Source organism: Lithobates pipiens, unplaced genomic scaffold (assembly GCF_037356315.1).
Source record: "Lithobates pipiens isolate NorthernLeopardFrog02 unplaced genomic scaffold, aLitPip1_a1.2 Scaffold_30, whole genome shotgun sequence".
NCBI classification, from domain to species: Eukaryota; Metazoa; Chordata; class Amphibia; order Anura; family Ranidae; genus Lithobates; species Lithobates pipiens.
Genome location: NW_027507791.1, coordinates 174,777,855 through 174,789,243, shown reverse-complemented (window position 1 = coordinate 174,789,243; position 11,389 = coordinate 174,777,855). Strand labels below are relative to the sequence as shown.

Sequence of the window (11,389 nt, the reverse complement as noted above, 5' to 3'; positions counted from 1 at the left end):
CTTCCCTCCTCCATTCACAGCCATGTCCCCCCCTTCTCCATTCACAGCAATGTCCCCTCCTCCATTCACATCAATGTCCCCTCCCCCTCCCCCATTCACAGCAATGCCCCCCCTCCCCCATTCACAGCAATGCCCCCTGCCCTCCTCCATTCACAGCAATGCCCCCCCTTCTCCATTCACAACAATGTCCCCTCCTCCATTCACATCAATGTCCCCTCCCCCTCCCCCATTCACAGCAATGCCCCCCTCCCCCATTCATAGCAATGTCCTCTCCCCCCTCCTCCATTCACAGCAATGTCCTCTCCCCCCTCCTCCATTCCAAGCAATGTCCCCTCCTCCATTCACAGCAATGTCCCCTCCCCCGCCTCCATTCACAGCTGTAGCCGAGTCTCCTCCCCCGGGTCTCAATTAAAAAATCTTCATGTCTGGTCGAAGCTTTTTCAGATTTTCTAGTTCTCTTTTTGATTCCTCTGACATGTAGTAGTCAATCCTAGAAGAGAGAATATAAACAGTCATCAGATCTCAGCAGAATTCTCTTACACTATTTCCCAGCATCCTCCAGGATATCTATTAATCTCACCACACACATTACAATCTGATTGTACAATCTCTGTCCAATCTTCCAACAAATATGTAGAGTGAGGATCTGTCTGATTGTATAGAGACTGATATAATAGTTTAGGTAGGTCCTCATATTACGAGGTTCTGGAAGATATAAAGCTGATTGTACAAAGATTGTATGGTCAGATTGTACTGTGTGTGATGGACCTGACACCATCCTGTCACCTTCTTGTAGGACTTTACCAACTAAGAAGTGACACTGCATAATGGGGGATGATGGGAGATATCAGATTATATAACAGGAAATATTCCTCCTCATTGGTCATTTGTCCTGTAATATCTGTTCTGTGATGTCCCAAACCCACCAATCACAGCACACTTCTCTTTCCTTCTCATCCAATGAGGGACACAGCAGTTCAGATAAGTTTGGGTTATACTGCCACCTACAGGAGAATCTGACACTGACAAATGAAAGAATTGTGGGCGGGGATAATCCCTCCTACTCCCAGCATGCCTCAGTGTTTTGCTGGTGTCCTAGGAGGACGGATGTCTTCTCTCTACTCTACAAACATTTCTTATATTGCAGATCAGCAATCCTTAGATGTGATGCTGGAAAAGATTTAATGTATTTGTCTTTCTTCTCATTTGGTAGAGCAGCCAGAAGGTCTTTTCAAAAGCACATGATCTCCAGCAGAATGTATCAGTTTACATGGATGAGACAAACCATTTAGCACTGGCAGTGGTGATTAATATGATCAGCTTTTATTTAGTCATGAAAAACTTTTATCCGCCAAAACTGTAACTGACTATAAAGTGTGAGCTGGATTTTGACTTCAATTTGTTAGTGTATCTAAATCTGCTAATACATTTATCACAGCCATTCAGCTGACTAAAAATGCTACTCTGCCTCCTTTTCTCATTCCTCCAGAGTTGTGTCTCACTAATACAGGAGATGTCTTACTGGCCAGACCACCAGGAGAGGGAAAAAACAAATGCAGCCGTCACATGTAATGATTGGTCGGCTGTGATATGACAATTTTGGCTGGCTCAGACTGCACTTTTACTTCAGCATACAGTGGTGTGAAAAAGTGTTTGCCCCCTTCCTCATTTCCTGTTCCTTTGCATGTTTGTCACACTTAAGTGTTTCGGAAAATCAAACCAATTTAAACAATAGTCAAGGACAACACAAGTAAACACAAAATGCAATTTGTAAATTAAGGTGTTTATTATTAAAGGTGAAAAAAAATCCAAACCATCATGGCCCTGTGTGAAAAAGTGATTGCCCCCTAAACCTAATAACTGGTTGGGCCACCCTTAGCAGCAACAACTGCAACCAAGCGTTTGCGATAACGTGCAATGAGGCTTTTACAGCGTCCTGGAGGAATTTTGGCCCACTCATCTTTGCAGAATTGTCCTAATTCAGTTACATTAGAGGGTTTTCGAGCATGAACGGCCTTTTTAAGGTCATACCACAACATCTCAATAGGATTCAGGTCAGGACTTTGGCTAGGCCACTCCAAAGTCTTCATTTTGTTTTTCTTCAGCCATTCGGTGGTGGACTTGCTGGTGTGTTTAGGATCATTGTCCTGCTGCAGAACCCAAGTTCGTTTCAGCTTGAGTACACGAACAGATGGTCGGACATTCTCCTTCAGGATCTCTTGGTAGACAGCAGAATTCATAGTTCCTTTTATCACGGCAAGTCTTCCAGGTCCTGAAGCAGCAAAACAGCCCCAGACCATCACACTACCACCACCATATTTTACTGTTGGTATAATGTTCTTTTTATGAAATGCAGTGTTCCTTCTATGCCAGATATACTTGGACACACACCTTCCAAAGAGTTCCACTTTTGTCTCATCGGTCCACAGAATGTTGTCCCAAAAGTCTTGGGGATCATCAAGATGTGTTGTGGAGAAATTGAGACGAGCTTTGATGTTCTTTTTGCTCAGCAGTGGTTTTCTCCTTGGAACTCTGCCATGCAGGCCATTTTTGCCCAGTCTTTTCCTGATGGTGGAGGCATGAACGCTGACCTTAACTGAGGCAAGTGAGGCCTGCAGTTCCTTGGACGTTGTTGTGGGGTCTTTTGTGACCTCTTGGATGAGTCGTCGCTGCGCTCTTGGGGTAATTTTGGGCGGCCGGCCACTCCTGGGAAGGTTCACCACTGTTCCATGTCTTCGCCATTTGTGGATAATGGCTCTCACTGTGGTTCGCTGGATTCCCAAAGCTTTGGAAATGGCTTTATAACCCTTTCCAGACTGATAGATCTCAATTACTTTCTTTCTCAATTGTTCCTGAATTTCTTTGGGTCTCGGCATGATGTGTAGCTTTTAAGGATCTTCTGGTGGACCTTACTGTGTCAAGCAGCTCCTATTTAAGTGATGCCTTGATTGTGAACAGGTGTGGCAATAATCAGGCCTGGGTGTGGCTAGAGAAATTGAACTCAGGTGGGGACAACCACAGTTATAGTATGTTTTAACAAGGGGGGCAATCACTTTTTCACACAGGGCCATGATGGTTTGGATTTTTTTTCACCTTTAATAATAAACACCTTCATTTACAAATTGCATTTTGTGTTTACTTGTGTTGTCCTTGACTATTGTTTAAATTGGTTTGATGTTCCGAAACACTTAAGTGTGACAAACATGCAAAGGAACAGGAAATGAGGAAGGGGGCAAACACTTTTTCACACCACTGTAGTTCCAGTACTGGTATGGGGGATGGGTGTTGTATGGAAGGCTGAGGGGAGGGGGGACAATGCTATCACCTTTTATGTTCATAGGGGGGTTATTTTTGATAGGGGGTTTCAGTCCATTATCCATTATTAACCACTTCAATACAGGGGAGCACTTCTACACCTTCCTGCCCAGACCAATTTTGAGCTTTCAGCGCTGCTGCACTTTGAATGACAATTGCGCGGTCATGCTACACTGCACCCAAACTAAATTTTTATCATTTTGTTCCCACAAATAGAGCTTTCTTTTGGTGGTATTTGATCACCTCTGGGATTTTTATTTTCTGCTAAACAAATAAAAAAAGACTGAAAATTAAAAAAAAAATGTTTTTTTGTTTCAATTACAAAACTTTGTAAATAAGTAAGTTTTCTCCTTCACTGATGGGCACTGACAGGGCTGCAGTGCCGGGCACTGATAAGGTGGCACTGATGGGCACCGATGATGTGGCACCAATGAGGTGGCACTGATAGGTGGCACTGATATGTGACACAGACACTGATAGGTGGCACAAATAGGTGGCACGGATTGGCATGGATGGGCAGCATGGATAGGTGGCACGGATGGGCATGGATGGGTGGGCACTGATAGGCGTCACGGATGGGCACTGATAGGCGTCACGGATGGGCACTGATAGGCAGCATGGATGGGCACTGATAGGCGGTATTGTAGTGTACAGTATTGTAGGGATGGATGCCAATCAATGCCAAACAATAATACATGGCAATCAGTGATGCCCATTGTGGGCACTGATTGGCATCCATTGTGGGCACTGATTGGCATCCTTGGTGTTCTGGGGGGGCATACCTGGTGCTGGGCATCCCTGGTGGTCCAGTGTGGGCATCCTCTGGGGCTGTGTTGATAATCGATCAGCACAGACCTCCCATCAGAAGAGCAGCCGATCGGCTGTCCTCTACTCACGTAGAGTGAGGAAAAGCCAATCATCGGCTCTTCCTATTTATATTTTGATCAGCCGTGATTGGACACGGCTGATCTCATGGTAAAGAGTCTCCGTCAGAGACTCTTTACCGAGATTGTAGTTGCGGGGGGTCAGCCTGACACACCGCAACAACGATCTTTGCGATGCGTGTCCCCGGGGGTGCGCAGCAGCTTAATATCCTTATCACGTCATATGACGTCCGGTCAGGATATTCAAACCACTTTGCCACTGTCATTTTGCTATATGACGGGCGGCAAGTGGTTAATACAAGATGCTACTTACAGGAGCTTCCCATTGTACCATTTTATATTCCTCTTTTTGTCATTTAAAGTATATCTAATCCCAAGAATACTTGGATGTCTTGTACTGTATCTCCATCATGTGTCCTCCTCCTCGGATGGATCTAGGAAGGATTTCAATGCAGTCATGCAGCACTGAGGATTTCTGACAGCAAAGACCATAAGCCCCTCCCCCACCTCCCCCTGCAGAATCTCCATCTGATCTGCACACAGCATTAGGAGCCTTTCATCTTTCATCTATCTAGACTATATTGGATGCTGAATCTCTAAATCCCATGAGATATGAAACTGTACCTGAGGAATCAGTCTTCTGCCATTACTCCCAACATAAACACTCTAAGCCCCTGTACACACGGTCAGAGATTTCCACAACCAAATCCGTCGGATTTTGTCCGTCGAATCTTGTCCAAAACTGTTGGATACACACGGTCGGACAAAGTTGGCGAAAAATCCGATCTTTTAGAACGTGATGACGTAATTTCGTTACGATGGGACTACATTCAGGCTAGTAGCCAATAGCTTTGATGTAGGAATTTGATCTGAGCATGCGTGGCACTTGGTCTGATCAAAATTCTCTACACATGATCGGAGTATGTCCGACCGGCCCAGTTGCTCTGAAAATATTTCCAACATGTTAGAAAATTGGGTCCGACGGATATTCGGACGGAATCAGTCCGATGCATACCACACACAGTCGTATTATCCGACAACACGGTCCGATAGGACACATTCCGACGGATTCTCCGACCGTGTGTACAAGGGCTAAGGGCACTTTCACACTGGGGTGGGCAGCGGCGGCTGCACTTTTGCTGTGCTCTTTGTCGAAAAAAGGGTTAAAATCGGGCAAGGTCGCATTAGGAGCAGGGTATACATCGCTCCTACAGCGCCTCAAAGATGCTGGTTGCAGGACTTTTTTGAGGGTCCTGCCAGCGCACCGCTCCAGTGTGAGAGCCCTTGGGATTTCTCACTGGAATGAGAGAAGAGGCACTTAGCTATAGAGCCTGTAAAGTGCCTCAGTGTGAAAGTAGCCTTAGTGATGTGATGAGCACCACTTTACACCTTGGAGAACAGCCAGTCCCCTCCACCAGTGCTCTCCCCAGTCTAGGCTCCTTAGGGGCTCCTAAGACCACCAAGGCCTTTACAGTGCATCTTCTGGTTGCAGTCTTCCTTTATGGAGGATGGGAAAATGCTGACAAGCTCATTGGGCCTCCCAAGCTATCTGCCATCCTTGTAACCATTTGAGAAAGAGTTTGTTAAAAAGTGGCGTGCCTACTCCATGGAGTATCTGGATCTAATCCTAGACACGGCCCAAATATTTCTTCCTCAGGTGAATCTTCAATCTCTCTGCTCCCAGACCGGAACTCTTCAGTCCAGGAGTCTTTTATGAGGGCCTCACCCATAAGTGCAGCTAGATCTCTTATAACTATGAGGTGTAAATGTTTGATAAGAGTTTACATTGTCCTTAGTGGTGGTTGTTGATTTTTTTGAAGAATTTTGGATTGCTCATGATGTTTCACTTTTGCACTATAACTATACAAATCACTAATCATGTTATGTGTTTATATTCATTAACTGCAGTTTTACAGGAGGTTCTTAAAGTGTTGTAATAGATATACAACACCTGAGCGATCCAAATCTGGGGCGGAATCACCGCAATTCTGAACGCAATTCAAAATTACGGCAAATCACGGGACGCTTGTGTGATGCCAATACTTCTTAATAACTCTCCAATCGTGGTGGAATTGCGGAAAGTTGCAGCATGTGATGCTTGCCGCTCAAAAAGGAGCAGGAGCTTCTTTTGAGCAACAACATTATGTGTTGCAATTTGCTGTGATTGCAGCAAGATTTATTATGCGACAACCACAGCAAAATTGGGGTGCCATTAAGTGGTATTGGCATCGCACAAGTATCCTGTGATTTGCCTCAATTTTGAATAGTGGGCAGAATCCCAGCGATTTGGATCACTGAGATGTGAATGGAGCCTAATGTAAAAATGTGGGTGTGTTTTCTTTTAACCATTTCAGCCCTGGAAGAATTTACCCCCTTCCTGACCAGAGCACTCTTTGCGATTCGGCACTGCATCACTTTAACTGACAATTGCACGGTCGTGCGACGTGGCTCCCAAACAGAATTGACGTCCTTTTTTTCCCACAAATAGGGCTTTCTTTTGGTGGTATTCGATCACCCCTGCGGTTTTTATTTTTTGTGCTATAAACAAAAAAGTGTGACAATTTTGAAAACAACGTATTATTTTTTACTTTTTGCTATAATAAATATCCCCCAAAAATATATAAAAAAAATATTTTTTTCCCTCAGTTTAGGCCGATACGTATTCTACATATTTTTGATTTAAAAAAAAATCGCAATAAACGATTATTGATTGGTTTGCACAAAAGTTATAGCGTTTACAAAATAGGGGATAGTTTTATGGCATTTTTATCATTTTTTTTTGAGATGGCGGCGATCAGCGATTTTTATCGGGAGTGTGACATTATGGCGGACACATCAGACATTTTTGACACATTTTTGGGACCATTGTCATTTAGACAGCGATCAGTGTTATACAAATGCACTAATTCCTGTGTAAATAACACTGACAGTGAACGGGTTAACCAGGGGGTGGCAGTGTAGGGATTAAGTATGTTCTAGGGGCATGTTGCTAACTGTGGGGGGCATGGCTGTGTTGTGCACATCACTAATCTCTGCTCCAATCACAGGGAGCAGAGATCAGTGTCACTTGTTGCTAGGCAGAATGGGGAGATGCTTGTTTACTATAGCATCTCCCCGTTCTTCCTCTCCACGAGATGATCGTGGGTATCCCCGCGGCGATCAAATCCGCGGGACCCACGACCCGACTCACGGATCTTCCCACGGGCGTGCGCACGCCCCCCTGCCGCCTCTTAAAGGGCAACATACAGGTACGTCATTCTGCCTGTACGTGCCCTTCTGCTGACGTGTATCAGTGTGAGGTGGTTGGGAAGCTGTTAAAGGAATAATACTTCCCTCATGTCTCACTTTGGCCGGCTCCCTTCATGTGTGACTGATCCCCCAAAGCCTCTTGTCTCCAGCAATCTGGCAGATATATGAAAGAATGTATCAGCCGCACTCCACTCTTAGCTCCTCTTGCCATGTTTATTGATTGTCAACATGATGACTGCATAGAACAACGGGAGATATTTACTAAAGGACAGTGATGTAAGTAACTCAGTTAACATAAACTGAGTTACGTAATGCAGTTACTTTAGAGGGTAACGAGTAATCAAACTGATCACTCTTCCCCTCATGGTAACGCCGTTCCCATTACTTGGGCAGCGTTAGCGCAATTACATCTACCGCCCGGGACCAGGTAGACGGGACTAGCAAAGGAAGTGATTGTCATCGCCTCCATTGGCGAGATTGACACCTTGCAAGCCCCGTCGCCTGGTATGGGAGACGTGGGGGTCCCCCCAAAGTCCATAGCCCTTATCCGAACATGCAGCCAGGAAAGGGGGTGGGGACGAGTGAGCGCCCCCCCCCTGAACCATACCAGGCCGCGTCCCCTCAACATGGGGGAGTGCTTTGGGGAAGGCCCCCCCACCCCATAGCACCTTGACCCCACTTTTTCCCCAGGTTGGGGGGCCAGAATCTGGGGGCCCCCTTATTAAAGGGTGCTCCCGGATTCTGATAAGCCCCCCGCCCACAGACCCCAACAACCAATGGCCAGGGTTGTCGAGGTCTGCGGGCGGGGGGCTTATCAGAATCCGGGAGCCCCCTTTAATAAGAGGGCCCCTAGATTCCGGCCCCCACCCTGGGGAAAAAAGTGTTAATAAACGAATCTGGGGGCACCCTTATCAAAGGGGCTTCCGGATTCTGATAAGCCCCCTGCCCGCAGACCTCAACAACCAATGGCCAGGGTTGTCGGGAAGAGGCCCTTGTCCTCATCAACATGGGGACAAGGTTCTTTGGGGTGGGGGGGGTGCACCCCTTTCAGTGTAAAATGGATTTGCCTTTCATAAATAACCCCCAGTGTCTCCATCTAAGAACCAACCTTCCTTGACACATTTCCCCACTCCTGGCTTGCTGACAATGAGAGGATCCACAGAGAGGGAAGACAGACTATAGGGGCCAGAACCGCATTCTCATTGTATAAGAGGGATGAGTCTTCAGCAGAGCTATGGATTTGGCTCTGGCAGACAGTCACACAATGATGTAATAAAGTACAATGCAGAGCTAATGGTCCTATATTGTAGGTGAGGATGGTGAGGAACCACTCATAAGCTGGAGCATGAAATAGAAAAGGAAAGCTCTGAATCTTGTCAGAGTGTAGAATATCATTCCATATTCCTCCACCACTCTGCTTTTTGAACCGACGGGCCTAACTGCAAGGGTAGATTTTTTTTACTGCATGGAGTTGGGTCTTGTGGGGATTTAAGGCATTATGATAATTGGGAAAATGGGCTACACATTCAAAGTTTTATAGTAGACAAGGTTGAAAAGAGACACAGGTCCATGAAGTTCAGACTTTGTGTGTAAGTTATATGTGTTTGATCCAGAGTATTGGTGATCAGAAAAATTCCTCTAACAACCTCCTATCAAATGTAACAATTTCCATTATGCCACGTACACACAATCAGACTATCCGGCGGACCAGAGTCCACCAGACAATCCATCCGTATGTGGGCTCCGGTGGACTTTTTTTTCCAAAAAGTATGGCGGACTTAGAAAGAAGTTTTGACTCAAAAATTGTCCGCCGGACTGCAAGTCTGGCAAACAATCCGGCCGTCTGTGTGCTAGTCCGCTGGACTTTTGAAACGAACGGACTTGCCCACACACGGAGGAAAGTCCGTTCATTTTGAACGTGGCTCCAGGTAGTCAGGACTAGCAAAGGAAGTCAATGTCGCTGCCTTCGGCGGCGAGATTGACACCTTGCTAGCCCCGTCACCTGGTATGGACTTAAAGGGGAAGCCGTACGCTTAAATACAACATAGGGGCCCCCCCAAAGCCCATATCAGACCCTTATCCGAGCATGCAGCCCGGCCAGTCAGGAAAGGGGGTGGAGACGAGCGAGTGCCCCCCCTCCTGAGCCGTACCAGGCCGCGTGCCCCAGGCCGCGTGCCCCAGGCCGCGGCCTCTTCCTGACAACCCTGGCGATTGGTTGTCGGGGTCTGCGGGCAGGGGGCTTATCGGAATCCGGGAGCCCCTTTTAATAAGGGGGCCCCCAGATACCGGCCCCCCACCCTATGTGAATGAGTATGGGGTACATTTCACCTGGTGAAAAAAATTTAAATAAAACACAACACTTAAATAATTTATTGCACAGCTCAGGTCATAGGAAGTAATGGAGAGATCCCCTGACACTGAATAGTGATTGGTCATCTCAGGGGACAGGAAGCTCATATGAGGCTCTGATTGGTCATTGCAATAAGATCAGATTTTCCCATGTATGGTCACCTACAATCACATCTATATTACTACTTATTGGACTTCATAGAATATCGGATTATAACAAGGTTACAGGAAAAGACTATTTCATGGCTGATAACAGAGTGTGATCAGATCCAAGAATTAGGCGGCAACTATACAAAAATTTATGTAAAATAACACCGAGATAGAGAGCACTGACACCACTAGTGATGGCCGAACGGTTCGCCCGGCGGTCGTTTCGCGGCGAATTTCGGCTGTTCGTGGTCCGCCCGTTCGGCCGTTCGCCCGGCGGACTTCCGTGTTTTTACTGTGTAAAAGAACTTTGACCTGATGACACATTCATCATGGGGTACAGGACAGCCAATTGAGACATTACAGCACATGGACACTTGGACATTCCCCCTAACCTATAAATACACCCGATCCGGCGGCCATTTTACATTCTTTCTTCTGTCACTATAGAGAAAGGTTGCTGTGTGGAGCAGGGACAGATAAATCGCTAGCTATTTGGTACACAAAAGTTCTTTTCAGGACTGGTATAGGTGTTAGGTGTATATAGGTTTGCTGTGCTACTGATTGTTGCAGCAGCCTGAGTGTCTTTTGTCAGTTTAGAGAAAGGGACAGGACGCTGTGTGCTGCTGTAGAGACAGCCAGATTAGTCATCATCATTAGCTGTTACTATCAGGTCCACAAAAGTGCTATTCCAGTAACCAGTTATTGTTCCTGCACCAACAGCCTCTGTTTTGCCAGTTTATATAGGGACAGGCAGGAAGCAGTGTGTCAGGCAGTGAGGGTCAGTTTAAACAGTAGCTGTTACTATTAGTTCCACAAAGGTTCTTTTCAGGACTGGTATCAGTGGTATGGTAATAGGCTTGTACACGTATAATATTCTTTCTTCCAAATATAGAAAGAATATTATACTTGACTGCTGCCCTTCTGCTGCAGTCTGCTAATCATTCACAACTCACTTGTTCCACAAAGCTCTTTATCAGGACTGGTAACTTGGTCTGTCTAGGGTGCTACAGTACATAGGGTTGAGTGAGGTACAGTCTGCTATTCTATAAGGACTGGTATCGGTCCACAATACATAGGGTTGAGGTGCACTACTGCTGACCGCTGCCCTATACTGCAGCAGTCCTTCATTGGTATAGGGACTGACGTACAGTCTGCTAATCACTCACACAACCTACTTGGTCCACAAAAGTCCTTATAAGGACTGGTAACTTGGTCTAGGGTGCTACAGTACATAGGGTTGAGTGAGGTACAGTCTGCTATTCTATAAGGACTGGTATCGGGCCACAATACATAGGGTTGAGGTGCACTACTGCTGACCGCTGCCCTATACTGCAGCAGTCCTTCATTGGTATAGGGACTGACGTACAGTCTGCTAATCACTCACACACAACCTACTTGGTCCACAAAAGTCCTTATAAGGACTGGTAACTTGGTCTAGGTGG

At 46.1% G+C, this 11,389-nt stretch overlaps 1 protein-coding gene across 4 annotated transcripts in view; it reads right to left on the bottom strand.

The window, feature by feature from the left end:
• Window positions 1-345: 345 nt before the first annotated feature.
• Window positions 346-11,389, bottom strand: part of LOC143943351 (NACHT, LRR and PYD domains-containing protein 3-like) — a 465,848-nt gene continuing 454,804 nt past the window's right edge. For all 4 annotated transcript variants that reach the window (XM_077465072.1, XM_077465070.1, XM_077465069.1 and 1 more), the window contains one exon: window positions 346-490. In XM_077465072.1, the coding sequence (XP_077321198.1) occupies window positions 409-490 (82 nt within the window). In that variant the 3' untranslated portion in view covers window positions 346-408. The remainder of the gene's footprint in view (window positions 491-11,389) is intronic.